Here is a 21,010-nt window from a genome sequence, read left to right as displayed (position 1 = left end):
CTATCTCGACGCACAGCAAGGGTGGGAGCTTGGAACAGCTCAGGTCGCAGCAAACCAAAACACACAAATCGTACCGCTGAATCTGACTCAACTTACAAGCGTGTGTGGTAAAAACGCTTCGCAGTGGGTCCTAGTAGTCCACACGGAAGATAAGGATATCTACACGACAGTTTTGGTGAATGTGGTCATTGGCAAACCACCAATGGTATTCGATCGAAACTTTGTGAATGCTACTGTTGCTGTCAGTAATGGATCTTATGCACCCGTTATCGCTGACTCTACAACCGACGTTGGAATATCATCTACGGAAAGTGTTACAAACTCTGGATCTACCGTCACTACTCTAGCTGTGGGAGCAACGACGATTGGTGTTGCAGTGTCTGTGGCTCATGGAGCGATAACAGGGGCTGTAGTTGGGGCCACGAATGGAGTCAGTGCTGCCAGTTCAGCTACTGGAATGGGTGCTGCCGCATTGGTCGTCATGTTCCAAAATATCGCCACGAACGGAATGCTGGGAGTTCAAACTCCAGGATTTTATTCTTCATTTACCAACCTTTTTACATGGTCGACTGGAACCTTTGTGATTCCGTTTATCAGAGACAGCGCTCAACAGAACATACCATCGGTTTTGGATTCTTGGGCATCGTCAACCAACGAAACGACACCCGTAACGAGGAGACTTGCGCGTAGAGATATAATCTCTGATATGGAAACCAGCACGTATTCCTCGCCTGCCGTCGAGGTGCCACCAAACTGGAGTTTGGCCAAGTTTGCATACGTATTAGGCATTGCACCAGAACGTAAGAGCTGTTTAGGAATGTGGTGCTTGGCTGATGATGACGTTGCGTTTCTTTTTTGGTGCAGATCTCTTCTTCGTCACTGTGACAGGGATTTTGTTTATTCTTACTATATTGGCAGCCATCATGATCTCGCTCTATTCTTTGATCATGACTCTAAAACGTATGGATCGACTACCAAACTTCATTGCTCGACAAACTGATGATCTCTTCAGCTCTTATATTGGTATGATTTCATTTAATCTCAAGGATCAGACACGAAAAAGCTAACGATCTTTGTCTTTTCTTAATAGCGTTGTATGTGGTTGTATTTGTTGTGCTTCATCAGCAATTGACAGCGGTATCGATTTACCAGGTATGCAGATGATCTGTGGAAGCTTTTTTGTTTTTGTAGCTCACAGATTTTTGTACAGCTAACACTAGCAGCAACATGCCCTGGATGGCTTACAGCCTTTGCTGTATTAATCCTAGTAATTTTTGATCTCATCCCAACAGTCTGGTTCGCCTACATTGTTGTCGTCCGATACAGCTGGAAGGACCTCTTCGACATCAAGGACCTTAAATCCAAATACTCCTTCATCTACGGCTCCTTCAAGAAAGAACTCGTAGTCCTTTCAATGGCCATATTCGCCAAACACATCATTACAGGAGTGATCCTCGCAACACTGGGACAAGTACCCACCGTCCAAATAATTTGTGAGATGCTAGCAAACGTGACTTGGGGAACAGTCATCTTTTTCGTCAAACCATACCAACAAGCCGAAGACAACTATGTCAATAGTGCTGTATGTGGATTCCAAGCACTTTCACTGATTTTCTTGGCTGCACAATCGGATCCAAGTGCTACTGAGACTGCTCGTGATGTATTGACTATTGCGTCCATGCTGACGAGTGGCTTGTCTACTGCCTTGTTGATGGCTTGGTTTGCTGTGAGAGGATGGGGTGTTGTTACAGCTATGATCTCCATGATCAGGGCAGCGTGGATTGGCTCCAGCAGTGAGGGCCCTTCTTCACAAAAGAAGGGGTTTGCTCCATTCAATACGCTGCTTTCAGAAGACAGCTTATTACGAAACAGCAACAGCAGCAAGGTCAAGAGCCCATACCTGACAAACTCATTGAGAGGAAATCCGTTTATGCAGGGACGAGATTCTGTCATTCTACGTAAGTGTTGTTAAGTTTAGAGAAAGCAAAAGAGAGGAGTACATGACTCATAAATAACACTTTGTCTTTCAAACAGGATCGAATCCAATATATCAAGATACATTTACTGCGGTCAACCCGCTATACGAAGAAAAACCAGTAACGAAACCAGCAAAATCACAGCATGATTCGCTGCGGTATGCCACTCTAACAAGAGACATGGCATCAGCCCATACCTCGACAGCCAACCTCCTCGAGAATTTCAGAAACGATTCGGCATCTACTTCGACGACAGAACTCGTTCCTCACAGTAGTGCAGAAACGTAAAACAAACCCCCCATATCAAAAGAGTTATTTTCAGTTTAGCCTTTATATTTGTAACTATTCTCTACACCGACTACATATGATTCTACAGCAAACGAAACCTGACTACATAGCCAAATCTAGCTGACAGGACCTATTCTACAAAGCTACTCGGATTCTTTTGCATGCACGTCTTGCAGTGGGATATCTCATGACCCGCTAACCACGGGGAGAAATCATTTGATCATCGGTAATATATGGTAGTCTGGCTTCATTATCACTGCCATGGTGGTCGTAGCAGTAGTAGTCGTAGTAGACTTCGACACTCCTTCTCTCTCCATCCCAAGGGAAATCCGTTTCCAAATACCTTCCACATCCAAACCACGAAACTCTCGATTGAGTTCCACAGCTATTATGGTAAACGTAACCAAGAGTTCCCTCCCAACAATCAAATTTCATGTGGGTGACTCGAGAGCCTTTATGTGTGTTTGCCATTGCTTCATTCATTCCAAGACGACGGAAGCGGCATCGTTCACAAAGTGAATGATCAATGAATGAACCATTGCAGAGTGGAATATGCATAATGGGCAAATGGTGGGATGCCTGACAAGGTTGGGTTTACAGATAATAGCATTCAAGCAGTATTGCTATATGATTTGCTGACTCAAGACATGTTTTGACTGATTTGTCTGCCAAAAAGTCCGAGGGTGATGTTGAGGCGTCTGTTTGTTGACGAAGCACTCATGATGAAGAGAAAAGCTGCTTCATCATGTAGTGATCGACAAAGTAGTATACGACAGGTGGTGTAGGAAGTCATGTCCTGATTAACATGCCCCTTGAGTAGGATGCTCTGGGCAGTCCCCATTTCAGAGAGATTTACAGGCACGTCGAGCTTATCAACGTCAAGACAGCATCAACCGCAACTCTTCTTGCAAAGTATGCTTTGCCACACTACATCAGACGAAAGTAAATAAAGGAATTCCTATATATGCTACTGGCGGTGAAAGGAATCTGTATTATAAGCATTATATGTATTTCCCCCCTCATTACGATGTATTTCACCACTATGATGGTGATTCTCGTCGCCGACACCACCACACAATTAAAATAGACGAGTACACACAGTGTCTAAAAGTTTGCAGATATTGAGCTTTGTTTCATATTTAGTTGCATTTAACTACAAAAGACAACACTACTACTTGTATACTACTACTTGGAAGCACACCTATATAATGCAGTAGAAGAGTACTCGTCATCGTCATGTACATCTCCTGCTCCCGAGTCGAGTCTGATGTATTCATTCACATCAACAGGACTATCTGATAAGAGGGATAAAAATGGAGTGAGCATACACGTTACATGTAAGCACACAAATCCTCTGCGTAATAAAAAATCACCAATTGACATGTGACAACTCACCAAGCATGATAACACTACTTCTACGAAGCTTTTCTTCAGTAGAGTGATGTGTTTCAATCCAGCCACTGGCAATCGGAAACGTTTGATCCAGTTTGAGCCAAGAAGAGTCATAAGCGCTATTAGATATCTCCTGGCTCAAAAAACCAGTCAATATAAAGGCATCCGTCAGTGCCTGATTTCTGACTTGTTCCTCGGAGGAGGGATTGAGTGGGGGAGACTTCATGAATGGCGATGGTTGTAGATTGTGTGGTTTGGCATATGCATCAGTATTGCTTATCGTATTGGTACCACCACTACTTGGTGGTTCACTACGTGATGATGTTTCGGCGTAAGCAGCAGTGCGTGATGACCCATGGGATGGTGCACGACTGTGTGGCTTAGCAACAGGAGTATTTATCGTACTCCTACTGCCGGTGCTACTGGTATCATCAAAATCTTCATCATCATCGGAGAGTGTAAGATCAATCTCTATAGGATTCCTCTCTATCCGCATCACCTTCACCTTTTCATTTTTGGGTAGTGGTGGAGACGACATTTCCAAAAAGCGTCGACGGGGCACAGACATTCGTGTTTCTGCAGCTGCAGGTGGCAAGATTGGTTTGCTGACTACTACACGACTTGGTTCAATACATAGTTTATGACTCGATCGCGTAATATGGTCGTTGTTGTTGTTGTTGTTGTTGTTTGTTGAGAATCGTGGTACTATGGAGGGGCGAGGAGTAGAAGCTGATTTACTTCTTCTATTTGCTAGAGATTTAGGCGATGTATGATACGATACCGCAGGATATGATGGTATTGGTTCATGGGGAAGTACCACTACAGTGGCTACATCATCATCATCATCATCGTCGTCACCACCACCAGAAGTCAAACAGATATCATCGTCGTAGATCTTCAGACCACCGATACTACTATTACTACTTCTACTATTTTCGATGGAGGTAGTACGAGATTTGCTATAAGCGGGTGATGGTTGTGGTAATGGTGATTGCGGTATCTTCTTCATTTTATCGATCGTACGCCTTAAGCCATGACCACCGGTAATATATCTATCTGTAGTTGGTGATTGAGTAGTTGATGATCGAGTAGTATCCGTCGACTGAATGAGTCTAAGCGTCCCTGATGGTGATTCGACGGATACACCTCCCAACGATTCTCCTGTGTTCATCGTTATTTCGTAGAAGGCGAAACTATGGAAGAAAATTTTGTATAGACGGCTAGTGCGTGTTCAGTTATAGTCCTTTCCATGGGTAAAACTTGGCAACTCGTTGTTGTGACCAAACACATTCAAAGGACAAAAGATTCACTCAGTTTTCGACCAGACGGACGTAGGGAAATTCAACTAAAAATTGAAAATTGAAAGTCTTGCAAAATCAAACGCGAAATACCCAGTAAGCTTGAAGATGTTGTGATTGATTGAATCATGTATTGAATGAATTTGGCGTTTTCCTCGGAGGTAACTAGCAACCTTGAACTAGAAGACGACGAATTTGCCAATGAATTACACGTAATTTGAGCAATAAATCTTCGTGACTTGCACAAAACACTCGCTCAACCCTCAGAACCATTGAACCATTTCATACCCAAACTTGAAACTTGGACCAGAGCAAGCAGCCTCTAGTTAGGTCTCCGAGTGATGAGTTCAGTAGTGCGATTTACTCCATTGTCAGGAGCGCACAGTGAGGCTCCTCTATGTTACTTGCTGGAAATTGAAGAAGCTCGGATTCTGCTCGACTGTGGATGGAGTGAAACATTTGATGTCGACGAATTACATTCAATCCTGAGGTATGATCACGTGTATAGACGTATATTACGCTCATATTACATATCGTGACCCCCTTATATTCATCAAATTCATTCCCTATCACGTCTAAATCGCTAAATCCAAACATCTTGCATTTGCAACTCTAGGCAGATCAGGCACATTGACGCTCTTCTCATCAGTCACGGAGACATGGACCATTTAGGTGCGATGACATATCTAGTATCAAAACTAGGTTTGGCCTGTCCTATATATGCTACTCTACCTGTGTTCGAAATGGGCAGACGATGTATGCTGGATGCTGTAGCTTCACGGCTCGATGGCGAAGACTTTACTCTCTTTACGGACCAGGATGTCTATACGGCCTTTGATCGCATGACTCAGCTAAGATTCATGCAAACTGAAGGCTTGAAGGGTAAGCTCTCGAATTTGGGTTGTGTTGTTGGTCCAAAAAAGACAATTGTTCACCTGTCAAATAGGCAAGGCATCTGGTATCCAAATTACTCCATATCCAGCTGGCCATACAGTAGGAGGAACTATATGGAAGATCAAAGAAGACACGAATGATATCGTGTATGCCGTGGACTACAATCACATCAAAGAGAGGTCAGTGCTGGACATAAAATATTGGCTTCACGTCATTTTTCATCTCATCACATTTCAACGTTAGACATTTGGATCCTACAGTTTTGCATCAAGGTATAGATGCATTTAGTCGACCATCTGTACTGATAACAGACGCCTACAATGCTCTGAATTCTCAACCACCCCGACGAATTAGAGAAACAGCTCTACTCGGTAAGATATCGTCGCTAAAAAAGCCGATCACTTTCTTTTATATTCCAACACGTCTTATCCATTTTGCAGACGCAATATCCACAGCCATTCAACACAACGCATCGGTTCTAATACCAGTGGATTCGTCAACCCGTGTACTAGAGATCGCATATATTCTCGAAGCTCACTGGCGTAGTAAATCACTGAATACGCCCTTGTTCATGCTGACCCATCAGTCCTCGCAAACTGTCACAGCTGCCAAAGTGCTGCTGGAATGGATGGGTGAATCTATAGAAAAGGAATTCTCTGGGAATCGAGACAATCCATTCGAGTTCAAGTACGTCCTTGGAAACCTAATGGGACATAGACGGGTGTTTGCGAAGGCTGATTTTTTTGCCATACTCTTCCTCCAACGTTTAGGAAAATGCAGCTAGCACATTCACTAAAGGATTTAGATCGTGCTGGAAATGTAGGCAAGATAGTGCTAGCTTCTATGCCTGGAATGGATGCTGGCTTTTCAAAAAGTCTGTTTGTGGAATGGGCTACCGTGTCCAAGAATCTCATAATAATCACTGATCGTGGATATCCGAGATCCATGACCCGTAGACTTTACAAGATGTGGGACTCAACTGGCTCCCAGAATGAGACTGGAGCGATACGTGTCCTGAATGCGGATATGAACCTCAAGGTACATATGCATGTGTAGCTATATGGCTTTTTTTACCAGTTCTGACAGTCTGTTGTAACTTAGATCAGCAAGAAAGTACCATTACAAGGAGACGAGTTATCAACATTCCGTGAAAAGGAAGCACGAGACAAGGAAAACGAAGCCAATCGAACATCTCAAGCTCGTAAATTACGTGCTCTAGACGACGATGATGAATCTGATGACGAATCAGAACTAAACCAACCTGTATTAAATCGGTCTCTAGTCCGTGATGCATTTGCTGAATCCAACAGTAACCTTCTCAATACTGAGTTCGATGCATATGTACGAGATGCTCATCGAGCAGGAGGATTTTTTAAACAGTCACAAAGTTTTAGAATGTTTCCTGCTCATGAGAGTCGACGACGAGTTGATGATTATGGAGAGCAGATTGATCTTAGTGTGTTTGCTAAATCTGAGTTTCCGTATGCTGCTAGACAAGCTGCTGATGAAGCTGAAGCTGCTGTGAGTCCAGGAGAATTTTTCCTTTTGTTCCCACAGAGAGTTTCTCACTTACTTTTCCTCATGACCCTTAACTAGAAATTAGCAGCTGAAGTAGTTGAGAGCCGACCAATAGAGGAGGTGATTCCGAACAAAGTTGTCGAGGAGACTGTTGATATTGCTGTAAGATGCAATGTCATGTACGTAGATTTGGAAGGACGGGCTGATGGCAATTCTGTGAGAAATATTATTCCGCCATTACAAGCTCGAAAGCTGGTAAGTTCTGTTAAGGCACTCGATAAGTTTGTAGGTTGTCTCTTTTTATTGAATCAAAACTTCCTAGATCTTGATTCACGGAACGGAGGAAGCCACAGCAAGCTTACAGCAGAGTTTTATTGAAAATTCTCAAGTGACTGATGACGTTTATGCTCCCATCGTTGGTGAAGCTATTAATGTGTCGTCGAGTACAAATATCTACAGAGTACGTTACTTGATTTAGTTGGTTGATTTTTTCTTGCGAAAGTCGTTAGCCATTCTCTCCAATTCAGGTTCGTTTGACGGATACTCTTGTATCGAGTCTGCAAATCAAGCCACTGGACGAGTATTCTCTAGCATATGTGACTGGAGTAGTACGTAATCCGGCTCAAATAGAAGATGTACAAGCAGAAGAAGACAATGTTCCTGCTGACGACAAGATGCAAGTGGATTCAGAAGAACCTACTGCAGCTGGCTCTTCAGATGAACAAAAAGTAGCAAAAGCAGTCACAGCACAAGCTGCAGCTTTGTCAGAAACACCAGTGCTAGATATTATATCAGCATCAGAACGACCATCACATCATCCAGTAGTGATTGGAGAAATCAAGCTATCTGAATTCAGACGCATACTAGAGAATGATGGTATGCAAGCTGAATTCAATTCTGGAGTCCTGGTTGTGAATAGACGGATTGCTGTTAAACGACGACGAGAACGGAAGGAGGTAGTGTTGGACGGATGGGTTGGAGAGGATTATTATCGAGTGAGGAAGAGGTTGTATGAGCAGCATGCCATAATATGAGTGAGACGATTGGCTAGTTTGCAAGTTTAGGTCAAGTTCTTTGTATTATAGCTTTGCATCACTAAAGAAGTGCATATTCGCGTCAAACGATTTGAAGCTGATGAGCTTCTGAGACGATGTTTCTTGAACTTTTCCAGCGCTTTTTGTGCAAGCTCCGCATGGATCATTATCGGAACATTGACAAACTTATCGAAGTCGAATGTTGCAACGAGCTATGAAGACAGAAACAAGCTGAGACGCATAAAAGGAGATTTTACATATATAGTATCTATTGAATTTAACTTGAAAGCCTCCCAAGTGCTGTAGGATCTGTTCGGATCTGCAAGAGTCGCATACGAATTCAAAATGAGCTCTTTACAACCCAATTTGAATCCTGATACTCCTCTTGAAAGCTCGATCATAGTCATTGAATGGAATAGTAATCAGGCTCCTCTTAATGGAATGATGCAGTCAATATGTGTAAGGTATAAGAAAGCTGTGAATATTAAAAACGTAGATCCTAGTGGTAATACATAAGGTAGCGTAGTTAACGCTCGAGACGCATTATGAAGTCGGCGCATACTGTCATGGAATTGCGAGTCGCGTGTCAAATAATCAGTTGACGCGTGTCTCGCAACGCTGGCGGTGTTCTATAATAGAAAACACGAGGTTGTCTCCAATATTTCCAAACTCTCCACCAATTTTCAAATTTCACGAGGAAGAGCTTGCCAACCAGGGACCGGTATAATGGAAGTTCGAAGGAGGAAGCCTCAAGCGCCGCCAGGATATAGCTTGGTATCTGATGATTTATTGTTTGAAGACGACGATTTACGTGTAAGTGAGAATTAGATCTGATCTCGTTGCTTTTGTGTTTGTTAAGAGAAGTTATTTCCATTGATTTGATTCGATTTTATTGCTGTTTTAGAGAGCAGGAGGAGTGCCTTATGACTCGGCTTGGGACTATGATTCGATCGAGTCGTTGGATTTGTATCTCGTTGGTGCTCTCACGATCTTGGCTGCAATCGTTCGACTGGTAACTGTTCCAACTGAAACCACTTGAAGTGTCAAAGTTCGATTCTTATTTCTTCTCTTCAAACAGTTTCAAATATCGCAACCTCCTAATGTGGTGTTTGATGAAGTTCATTTTGGTATGTGACGATCTAGTGGATGAAAACCTCGATGTGACTAAATTGTACATGTGCAACTGGATTTTAAAGGTGGATTTGCTAGCAAGTACATCAAAGGAAACTTCTTCATGGGTATGTGTGTGTGTGTATCTCGACGCACAAACTGTCTGTCTCAATTCGATCCTTCCTCATCCTTTTTTTTGTTTAGATGTACATCCTCCGGTCAGGCTCGAAGAACTTCAAGTCACGCAGGCCATTGTCGCAATACTGACAGATTAGGTTTAACACAACTGTTTAGTTGGGCAAGCTATTAATCGCTTCAGCTGGAGTATTGGCTGGATTCGATGGCAACTTCACATTCAAGGTTATACTTCGGATACTGTGACAGTTTTTTGTTGCCTCGGCTCACACTTTCAACTATTCTTCTCAGGAAATCGGAATGGATTACATCGAACCACGAGTACCATACGTCGCAATGCGACTAGTACCAGCAATATGTGGAGTCTTGACTGTTCCAGTAGCATACATGACGATGCGAAACATGAATTACTCGATACCAGGATCATTGCTAGCTGCACTTTTACTTGTTTTTGAGAATGGATTTACGGCCTTGTCTAGACATATCTTGCTGGATTCCATACTGATTTTCTTTATTGCTTTGACGTGTATGATGTGGACTGATTTCTTGTCTCAGCAACGAAGGTACGTAGATGCACTTTGGCCTGTTTTTTTTACTTCAATTAATTTGAACGAGAAATGAACGTGAGGGTATTGCCCCGGACTGCGACTCATGTGTTGTTCTTGTAAATGTGTAGGCCATTCACTTTCAACTGGTGGTATCCATTAGCGCTGACAGGCAAGCATTCGTCGTCTCCTTGAGTCCAAATTTTTCGCTGACCACTTTATTTTGTTTGTTGATTAGGAGTGTCATTGGGACTTGCTCTGAGGTGATTCGCCTGCAACGAGTCTACTTATTAGCATTTAAAAGGACTGACTAGACAATTGCCTTTCCGTTTCGCAAAAAGTGTAAAATGGGTTGGTGAGTGTCGTCAAACAAGAACGTTCAATCAGAAACGGAACAGTAACATGCCACAATCACAAACAGGTCTGTTTGTGGTTGCTTTAATAGGTATCTCAACTATACAGAACTTATGGGAGATACTTGGTGATTTACGTGTCACTCCTGTGTGTATTATTGGACAGGACAGTCCTTTTTTTGGGGTCCAGCTCACACCCAAGAATAATATTATCTCTAGACTAACAAACACCACCGTCTCTGATAGATCCGTTTCGCTCAACACTTTATGGCTCGAGCTTTATGCTTGATTGTCATCCCTTTCATTGTATATACATCATTATTCGCTGTACATTTCATTGCATTGCCCAATTCTGGATCGGGATCAGGCTTTATGAGTCCAGAGTTTCAAGCCACGCTGAGAGGGAATGAAATCAAGGATTGTTATGCTGGTGAGATTCATTAGATACTTTCGTGGTCCCTTTTTTGTTATTGCTGCTGAGACTTAAAGCAATTTTTTTTTCGCTTAGATGTTGCATATGGATCAAGAATATATTTACGACATGAATCCACGAATGGTGGATATTTGCACTCTCATAAACATGTAAGTCGTATTTTTTGGAAATTTGGAGGGGGAAAAGTACACCTTTTCGGTGTTCCAATACAGTCTACTGACGAGATTTACTCTCTATACTCGCGTAGTCCTATCCAACTGGTTCCAAACAACAGCAAATCACATTATATCCCTTCCGAGATGAAAACAGTTGGTTTTTAGTCAAGAAGCCACTGGTTTCTGCGAATGGATCCATAGTAGAAGAACCGATAGTTGGATTTCAACGATTGCGTCATGGTGATGTTGTCCGACTCGGTATGATTCAGTTCGGGGTGGTTTTTTGCGGCGAACAATGTGAAAGCTAATTTTCTCACAAAACAGAACACACGGCCACCAACAAGCAATTACATAGTCACGATCATCGAGCTCCTGTAACTGAAAATGAAGATCATTTCGAAGTTTCGGGGTATGGAATTGAAGGTAAAACACCAATATTCTTTGATCATGCCAAAAAATGATCGAGACTCTAAGTTCTATTAAACCTTCCAACAGGATTTTTAGGAGACACGAATGATCATTGGCGTGTAGAAATTGTCAACCATAAGCAAGGACAAGATGATGTACTTGCGATATCGACCAAGATACAATTGGTTCATGCCAACACTGGATGCAAGTTGTTTTCGCATGCAGTGAAATTACCTGAATGGGGTGAGTGAGGCTGGATAGATTTCAGTGCTTTTGGTGTGGTCGCTGAGTTAAACGCTCTTTTAGGGTTTGGACAGCAAGAAGTTACTTGTGCTAAGAAGGGGCGAGCCGACTTGCTTGAGTAAGTTTATTTCCACTTTGGGCTACCTTTGTTGCACACAACAACAAAGTCTTGATCTTACGTAAACTATCTCAAAGGTGGAGGATTGAAGCAAATGAGCATCCAGAGATGCCAGCCAATGCAACTATCGTCAATTACAGACGACCTGGGTTCTTTAGAAAGTTTTTTGAGGTAGGCCTGATTGCAAAAAAAGGGCCTGATTGCAAAAAAAGCACCCGATATTTTTAATTGTCGTAACCGACAACACTTCCTTTAGATTCATAAAGTCATGTGGGAGATAAATGAAGGTCTGACAGGAAGTCATCCCTTTGATTCTCGTGCGGGTAAGCGGAAAACTGCTGTCGGTTGAATGACAAAATAGGACCTTTAATTATTTTTGATGAATGGAACAATATAGGTTCTTGGCCATATATGGGTCGTGGTATATCATATTGGTCTTCAAAATCAGGACCTTCTAGGCAGATATATCTATTAGGAAATCCATTTGTATGGTGGAGTGCTTCTCTTTCGACTATAGTGTCGGTGATATGCGCACTTGTATTGGCTGTGTTGATGAAGAGGCAGATGATTGTCTTGTCTCCAGGTAAAGTGGAAAAGATTGGCCCTCTTGTCCCGTTTTTGCACCATGAGTAACCTTCGTTGACATTGAACATTAGCTGGCTGGAGGAGACTTAGCAATGTAACATTTTTGTACATGGGTTGGGCTTTGCATTATCTTCCCTTCTTCCTTCCAAAACGACAGGTAAACGAATTGTCTGTGGTGATGAGTAGTCCTCGTGAAGCGTGGAAATGTTGTCAGATTTTATGTCGCAACTTTTTTTGGGGGTGTTATTATTCGTGCTTCTTTTCTCTCCACATGCATTCGCATCAGTCTCTTACTCAACAATTCCCATACGTTATTGCAGCTCTTTTTGCATCACTACTTCCCAGCACTGTATTTCAGCATACTGTTACTGGCTGCTTGCTTTGATATGCTAGCAATGAGATCACCCAAAACAATACAATACTTTGCAGTAGTGCTACTAGGAGTGATTTCGCTATGGATGTATATACGGTATGCTCCCATGTCGTATGGGTTCTCCATGACTGCCAAGCATTGTGAGAGTCTTAAGGTCAAATCTAGCTATTTAAAGTGGAATTGGGATTGCAGTGATGTTGTCATGCCGGATGTTGATGTGTCATCTGCTGAACCTACGGTTTTTGGTGCTGAGGGTGGTGAGATTGAAGCCGAGGAAGTGGAAGAAGACTAAGAACGAGAAGTTTTGGTGATGGTGGCAGTTTGGTTAGTTAGTATTTCTCATGTTTAGAACTAGAGTTATATATAGTTAAAGTTGCAAACACAGGAGTCAAAATGTGGGCAATACTGCAATACGGTTCCCAAAGCTGTATGCTATTGAATCCGCTGTCACGTAAATTTAATCGACCTTCATAAAGCATGAAGCATAAATCTTATTTAAAATCTACTGGCGGTGTGTTGCTTGTTTTTGCGAAGAAGCACTTGCTTGTTTTTGCGAAGAAGCACTTGCTTGTTTTTGCGAAGAAGCACAGTGCTAGTGCTCTCCCCCAGCGAACCACAAGCGAAGCACAAAGAGACACGATGAGTCGAAAAAGGAAGGAACGCAATCATGGAGATGATGGTATGTACATGTTCATCCTTTAACAGCTGTACTTAATCAGTTTGATCTATCGTCTCCCTTGTCGCTTTATCATCATGTTTCTTCCTTTCAGCTGCGTGTACATTAACCAATGGATCCTGTGGTGTTTTGAATAGATCTAGAAACTGAAATACAAGATTTTTATGATTGGTTTCCATCTATATCAAATGATTACAAGGTCGTTACAAAGATTGGTGAAGGTAAATTGTCAAGAAGATTGACTTTGAACATTTGATGCCGGAATAGGAGTCGATGGTGAACAATTGCGAGCACGATGAGCTCTTTGTTGTTGCTTGGATCACGATGAACGAGACTGGAGTGAAGGATGCAATCAAAGTGCTTCATTTATTGTCATTATGTTCAAGTATAAGATTACAGTTGGAAGCCAGTACTAGACTGATCCAATGCGGTCATATACAGACCTTTTTTCATCATTTAAAACTCAATGCAAATTCTTTACGTCGTCTAAAGGCACATTCTCAACCGTGTACAAGGCAAAAGATATTCGAACAACCCATTACAACAATGAAGACTGGATCCACTTGGCTACATTCGCTGAAGACGATGATCACGAAGAACATGACGATTTTAATCAAGTCATTGGTAGTGATGCCTCGTCTCATCAACAACAAACTCCAAAACCATACGTGGCAATCAAGAGGATATATCATACAAGTAGTCCTGAACGCATGTTGAATGAGATTAGTATATTACGTGATTTAAGGTACACAGATTGTTTGTAATTGTGGAGTTGTTGACGATGTTGTGTTTTTGAGAAGGCAAAAAAACCAATGCTGAGGAGTAAGGGGCAAGGTCTTCTTATAATTCCTCATATCTCTTAGAGGGAGCGATCATGTTGTTCCATTGATCACTGCAAAGAGATATGAAGATCAAGTGGTCGCTGTTCTGCCATTCTTTGAACATGAGGACTTCAGGGTAAGCGCTGATGGTGTCAAAGATACGAACGAAATCGTGTAATCCTTTGATTTATCAGGTCGCTGTTTTTGGCCTCATCATATCACCTTTTTCCTTCAGGACTACTTTCACATGATGAGTCTGGACGAAATCAAAATGTACGTCCAGCAGATTATTACGGTCGGCCATCTTGCTCAGCAACTAAACAATTTATCTCAATCGACTTCTAGTTACTGTCGAGAACTCTTTGAAGCTTTGAAACACGTACATTCCAAAAACATTATTCATCGAGATGTGAAACCAAGCAACTTTTTATACTCGAGACCAAGGAAACGTGGTGTCTTGGCGGATTTCGGATTAGCTCAAGTAATTGCTTTGGACATTCAAGTGACGATTATTTTACTACCCTTTTTTGGGTAGAAGTTCTCAACAATATCTCACTCCATAGCGAGAGGAAAAACCCGTACCACCAAAGAAACGACGAGTGGATGCTCAGATTGAAGCTCAATTGATTGCTGCTCGTGGAAAACCTGGATATTTGGTGAATGATACTCGGTAACATTGTGTCATGTTAGGGACAAGAACAAGAATACACTCTTGACAAAATACCTGTGTAGACCTTCAGCAAAGGCTAATCGCGCTGGTACACGAGGATTCAGAGCACCTGAAGTCTTGTTCAAAGTTCAACATCAGACTACAGGTATGTGATCCATTTGTAGTTTTTGTCGGTTGTCAAAAACTCAGATCTGAATATCTGATCCATAAGTTTTTACCATTATTTTTCTGATTTTCTCATCTTCAATCAAATGCTTCTAGCGATTGATATCTGGTCGGTGGGTGTCATCATGTTGAGTCTCTTTACTGGACTCTTCCCATTCTTTCAATCGAACGATGATGGTGAAGCTTTGATTGAAATGGGAAACTTGTTTGGCAAGAAGGCATTGAAGGAACTGGCTACCCGTTTTAGTAAGCATGCGAACATTTTCATCATCCATTTGTTACCATAAGTCGTCGCCAAAAAACCAAATCTGAAAGATTCCTCAATAACAAAATCTTTGTTTAGATCGCACGTTTGATACAAACATACCAGACATTAGTTCCAGACAAGATTTAAAGAAACTGTGTCATAGTATCCGATATCTGAATGCTAAAAAGATATCGGATGAAGGTTATGACTTGCTGGAACAATGCTTTACACTAGATCCCATTGCGCGTATCACTGCAGAACAAGCTTTATCACATCCGTTTCTACAGCTTGATGACGATGATGGTGATAATGCTGAAGAAGAAGTGGACAAGTGACCGAAATGAACAGTCACAATGTCGCAGCAAGCTGAGTTAAAGAATTTCAATATACACTAATTTCCAAGTTACTACTACTATATATTGTATTGATTTACAAAGGGGAATGCATGCCAAGCTTAGTATTGAATTCTAATTTAGCTCGTTTTTGAAATTGAGTCCATTCTCTTGCGTCATGCAACTTGACTACCTCTTGAATTGGTAACAAGACTAATAAGAAGACGAAAGCTACTAACCATGTTCTCCATGATATTAATGACAAGCTTAATGGACTGTTGGCTAGAGATATCACTGCAAAGAGGATTTGTAGGATGATACTGTGGCACGAGTTGATGGTAAGATTCAAGGTAGAGAAGTGAACAACCAAAAAGAAGCGAAGCTGACGGAAGATGGCTTACCCAGCGCATACAATTCCCAACCACACATAATTAGTACCCGTTTGATAGAATGGACGTGTTTGGTGAAGGAATGACAAGGATGTCACTACTGCAGGCAAACGACAAATGTTATACTGTTGTCGATCATCGATTCGACGGCGTGGATTACTTTTTTCTTACCGACACACAAGACATAAGTCACAATTCCCAAGTTCTGCGCTACTAGAACAGCCCATCTCGACCTCTCGTCCAATACTTCGTAAGGTCCAAATATTGTAGTCACTTCCGTCCTATAAATCAAGTCACCAAGACTCCTATGGATTTGAATTTGCATAGGTTCAGTGAGTTTTCACATTGTTTTTTTTTTCAACGTACAAATAGCTGTCTTGTGCCAAGTTTTACTTACATGGCATAAACAGCCACTGTGGTACCTACTGGTACCAAGAATCTGGCAGTGAGATACCACGAATACCTCCAAATGTCTTTTAGGTGTTCTTGGTTTTTGACTATGTTGAAAGACAAAAGAAAAAAACTTCAGATTAACACCGACTTATGAAACTTAATCCGACCTTCAACCTGTTCCTACATCATCCCAGACCACTACAACATCAAAAACCACTCACCTGGCATCATAATCATAACATCTTCATCTGCTTCAGTAAACAAGAATGCCGTGGATATTAAGGGTAGCATCAGCCATGATAACCAAATGATTTGATAGCCAGTCATGATGGGCGGTAACAGCAAGCAATACGAAAATACTAGAATGGTTGATATGCATGATAGTCCACCAACAAGGAAAAGAAAGCCCTGTTATGAACAAAAAAAAAGGAATTGAAACACAAAATACAGGTTTCATAAACTCTATCAGCACCTTATCCGCTCCTCACCTGACGAGCATTAGCGGCCAACGTTCTCGCTTCTCCAATAACTTGAGTCAAGATATAGAATGAGGTATCGAAATGTAGGTAGAGTGCACACGGCAAAGTCGTAAAAGAAGATTGAGCTACTAGTGGTGATATAGGACCTGTTGTATGACCTCGCGATTTCAAAACACTTAGAGGTTCTACTCCAATTCCAATGTCCGCCTGATTGAGAAACGACAAAACGAGTCAGTGGAGCCAACAAAAGCAACAAACATAGAAGAGCTATGTTGCACTCACACCAGCAAACAACTCAACATTCGAATCATAAAGGGAACTACCAATACAACACACCACTTCTCCATTCTCTTGAAAGATTTTAACCATCTCTCGTGTAGTCCTTGGATTGCATTCAGCAAACAAGGAAACATGAAGTGGGATATCATCCACATTCTTGATGTGATTTCGAATATTATCTATGCCACGTGGGAGTTGTGCTTTTCGATCATGTGGATCCAGATACGAGGAGTCAGAGGATGATAATAGTATACAGCTATTCCAATCAATCTCTAGACCAAGTTTTTCACCTGCGAATGCTAAGAGGCAAAACAAGAGGCGGTCATGTTTCATGGATAGGCTTGACCAACGCTGATGTAACTCGAAACATTTACATTTGTCCTTACATTTGCTTTCACGTTCAGGAGAGGATGAAAAGTATACAAATCGTATACCAGCCAACCTCAAATCTTCAATAAAGGAGACCACATCCTGTAGAAAATCGATGTCAGGACAAGGCAAAAAGGCACTTTTCTGCTGTTCCCATGTACTCACAGACTTAGGTTGATACGACATGGCTGCCATACCCAAGAAAGTCTGACCCTTAATCAACTCTCTAAAGAATCGATCCTTCTCCATAGCAACTCCAGAATCAATTGAATCAACTTCGCTCAATATACGAGCAGTTATAGGTCTAGTATGACCCATGGGTGAATGTCCAGCACTGTAATCTTTAGAACGGCTTATAATCGACTGCGTTTGCTGATCAAGTGAGGATATAGATGGTCGTTGTGCTCCATTTAAATCCACTGGAACGCCATTGCCAGTGCTAGATGTAATTGGTGAGAGTAGATGTGGTGGTGATATTCGACCAGATTCGCTGGCGTGGAGGTGATCTTCTGTTGAATCACCAAGTTCAATGTAGACCAAGTCACCGTCTAATAGAGTATTGCCAGTGACATTCTCCGGTAACTTGAGTACAGGTCGGTATGCATATGCAACGACTTGCATATCACCGATACTGCACTTTTGAGCGAACTCGTTGATTTCTTCCTCGATCTATATAGAATATTCCCGGTCAGTAAGAAGTAACAAAAAGAGCGGGAGACATTCGGCTTTACACTCTCAGTCATGAGTTCCAAAGTCTTTCCATTCCAGTATTCACCACATAGATCGAGAACTAGATCCCATGTGCCATCTGAAAAGAGTTGCAACGTACCTACAAAGGGGTTTTCTAATAAGAACCTCTTTCTTCTTTGGGCTTCACAACTGACATCGAAGGGTCAATATCAAATAATTACCAGAGTTGGTCTCTTCAAACACTTGAGAGTACATGCTCGGTATCTCGAAATGATAGAGTGCCTCAGTTTGTGAGACACTCGGATGAAGCGGAGCAAATGTTTGAATGATTTTGCGAGACACGAATGACTTGAGAGCATCATCAATAAATCCAATTTCACGTCCAATTCGACACAAACATGCTAGAAAAGTCCAAAATTGAGTTGTGTTAGCTGCCAAACGAGATTACCAAAAAGAGAGAAGCGGGAGAAGATATACTCTGTCGAGCTGGTTGCACACGCCCATGTAGATGCATGTTATTGGACTTCCGATGATTATCATTCCGTTTCCTTCCTTGAAAGACTGTACAATCTGTGTTTAACAATGTCTCCAGACCCAAGGGCTTCAGTAATCTATAAAGCATGTAAGCGCAAAATAGAGGGGAAACGTGAACTAGAATGCATACTTTATGTGTTTCTCCCAATCTCTATCCTCAAAGTAAATGCCATGAGCTTCATTCTGATCTTCGATCACATCAATGACTACAGGCTCTCCCTCTTGGTCTAAGAAGAAGAGTTGTTCTACAGACGGGATGGGCTATAAAATGTCGCCGAGTTAAACAACAATGAGGAGTGAATCTTGGGATTTGATTGCAATGAACCTACCGATGCAATTGTACCCTCCCGATCAAGAGCACATATAACGGTTGTACTAGCCAAAGACTCAACCAGTCCGGTAGTCCTTGCCAATGATCCAACATCAATATCTGTCATTTGAGCAAGGAATTTCTTCCACACCACACCTAAACGAAGAAAAAAACGACATCAGGAACGATAAGTCATGACAACAAGCTCTAAATTTACTTACGAGGATCTAGATGAATATCCTTTGTAGGTGGCGGAGCAATATCAAACTCATCAACATCTTCATCATCCTTGAATTCCGCCTTGGAGGTTTGCAAGGCATCAAACAAGGACAAGATTTGAGCATTTCCGTAACTACGAGCAGCAATAGCCAAAGTCGGTATCGACAATGGTAGAAGCGGTAACAGTACATATACTTGTAATGTAATCAACATTTGTACAGCGAGGGCGTATCTTGGACCCTCGTATGCATCCGTCCGTATAAGGAATCGAGCCAGATTGATGATGAAGGGAATCAGGATCATGACCCATACAATATATCGAGAGAATAAATTACCCAGCATTTGTAATTGCCGTACAATGATGGTTTCAGGTCGTCGTATTAGTAGAGCAGCTTTAAGTGTGTCGCCTATATGTGTTTCGAGTACCTTAAAATAGTATTGTCCAGCAGTAGTTCCACCTTCGTTCGGTGGCCATGCTTTTATAGGGCTTTCAGGATCTATTTCGGCTTCATCTTCGTCAGGAGATTCGAGGACTTTGGGAGTCAACATTACGTTTCGATATAGAATAAACTTTTCCAACACCCAGCCGTTTGAAACTGGTTGTAAGAGTTGAAGTTTACAGGGAGTTGTATCCCCTAATGATAACTGAATGACATCTCCCTGTACTAGTAAGCCTGTAGGGTGATTTTGCCACATTTTACTTCGATACACTCGAACCAAGGCTACAGTAGGAATATGTGTTGGTATCTTCATCTCCTACAAAGTTCACGAGGAGCAAATCATTGTTAGACATCAAGTCTAACATTCGGGTCTCATGCAAGAACCTGCGAATACCTGTTTCTGAGAAAGGCTAAACATATTCAGTTGGTCCAAGAGTCGTTGCACTCTAGTTCTCATTTCCAAGACTGTGAGATGCAATTCTCGTGACCACATGTATAGATTCCAGGTTGCGACGACTGCTAATAATACAGCTTCTACGAGGATGGCAGCATCACGACTGACATAGGTTGATCCAGACACTCTTGAGCAGATAAAGTCGGCTAATAGTCCCAGGATGCTGAGATACGTGACGATATTCTCTGGCCGTAACAAATATCCAATGACAGCTATGAGATTTGATTCATTTGAGCTTTCCTTGTTCAAAGTTAGATTTGGTAGCAACTTTTGGTCGATGTTTTCTGATGTTTGGACCAATCAGCCTGAAACTGACCAGGAGTTAAAGAGACACGAGGATGCTGTTCAATCAGCACTTTCTCAGCTTCGTGAAGTAAGGATCTATGGCGAAATAGACAGTTTGAGAAGTTGGATCATTGCAAACACAACACTGTAAATTACATTCGAGCTTCATCATTGCTCAGACCCGTGATTACAGGATTAGCACTAATAGAAGATCTCAGAGGCTGAATACCCAAATCCACTTCCTCTTTTGGCGCACAAAAGGCCATGTTGTCATGACTATTCATCGGATTTGACAAAGTGATTGTTCAAGGTGTGAGGAAGTCACAACGAACAAGAGTATCACGTTGAGAATACGTATATCCACGTAATTTACATGTTGGAACTGTGTAAGAATACGTTC

At 41.9% G+C, this 21,010-nt stretch overlaps 4 protein-coding genes across 4 annotated transcripts; 3 read left to right on the top strand and 1 right to left on the bottom strand.

Moving 5' to 3' along the window:
* Positions 1-5,613: 5,613 nt before the first annotated feature.
* SmJEL517_g03138 (uncharacterized protein) lies at positions 5,614-8,400 on the top strand (the record flags this gene model as incomplete). Its single annotated transcript, XM_031169066.1, has 9 exons — positions 5,614-5,836; positions 5,901-6,027; positions 6,092-6,219; positions 6,289-6,535; positions 6,619-6,886; positions 6,950-7,369; positions 7,445-7,621; positions 7,689-7,826; positions 7,894-8,400. The coding sequence occupies 9 exons, from the start codon at positions 5,614-5,616 to the stop codon at positions 8,398-8,400; spliced, it is 2,235 nt and encodes a 744-aa protein (XP_031024945.1).
* A 726-nt stretch (positions 8,401-9,126) lies between these two features.
* SmJEL517_g03137 (dolichyl-phosphate-mannose---protein mannosyltransferase) lies at positions 9,127-13,150 on the top strand (the record flags this gene model as incomplete). The annotated part of the gene is made up of 20 exons (XM_031169065.1): positions 9,127-9,213; positions 9,305-9,412; positions 9,479-9,527; positions 9,597-9,638; positions 9,715-9,728; positions 9,805-9,870; positions 9,937-10,208; positions 10,429-10,453; positions 10,578-10,691; positions 10,790-10,973; positions 11,052-11,125; positions 11,224-11,389; positions 11,456-11,554; positions 11,627-11,782; positions 11,846-11,900; positions 11,978-12,071; positions 12,157-12,223; positions 12,298-12,483; positions 12,557-12,642; positions 12,806-13,150. The coding sequence occupies 20 exons, from the start codon at positions 9,127-9,129 to the stop codon at positions 13,148-13,150; spliced, it is 2,289 nt and encodes a 762-aa protein (XP_031024948.1).
* A 347-nt stretch (positions 13,151-13,497) lies between these two features.
* Positions 13,498-15,772, top strand: SmJEL517_g03136 (uncharacterized protein; the record flags this gene model as incomplete). The annotated part of the gene is made up of 10 exons (XM_031169064.1): positions 13,498-13,537; positions 13,672-13,755; positions 14,027-14,279; positions 14,398-14,491; positions 14,591-14,628; positions 14,701-14,857; positions 14,919-15,025; positions 15,088-15,170; positions 15,287-15,436; positions 15,534-15,772. The coding sequence occupies 10 exons, from the start codon at positions 13,498-13,500 to the stop codon at positions 15,770-15,772; spliced, it is 1,245 nt and encodes a 414-aa protein (XP_031024947.1).
* A 483-nt stretch (positions 15,773-16,255) lies between these two features.
* SmJEL517_g03135 (uncharacterized protein) lies at positions 16,256-20,876 on the bottom strand (the record flags this gene model as incomplete). Its single annotated transcript, XM_031169063.1, has 16 exons — positions 16,256-16,463; positions 16,556-16,655; positions 16,773-16,959; positions 17,040-17,237; positions 17,313-17,608; positions 17,696-17,780; positions 17,844-18,347; positions 18,410-18,507; positions 18,590-18,769; positions 18,846-18,979; positions 19,033-19,163; positions 19,232-19,368; positions 19,434-20,187; positions 20,266-20,537; positions 20,642-20,706; positions 20,767-20,876. 16 exons carry the CDS (start codon positions 20,874-20,876, stop codon positions 16,256-16,258), a joined length of 3,459 nt encoding a protein of 1,152 aa, XP_031024950.1.
* Positions 20,877-21,010: the final 134 nt, after the last annotated feature.

The sequence above is a fragment of the Synchytrium microbalum genome (genome assembly GCF_006535985.1).
Source record: "Synchytrium microbalum strain JEL517 chromosome Unknown SmJEL517_scf0015, whole genome shotgun sequence".
Classification (NCBI taxonomy): domain Eukaryota; kingdom Fungi; phylum Chytridiomycota; class Chytridiomycetes; order Synchytriales; family Synchytriaceae; genus Synchytrium; species Synchytrium microbalum.
This window is presented reverse-complemented; position numbering and strand designations above follow the sequence as displayed.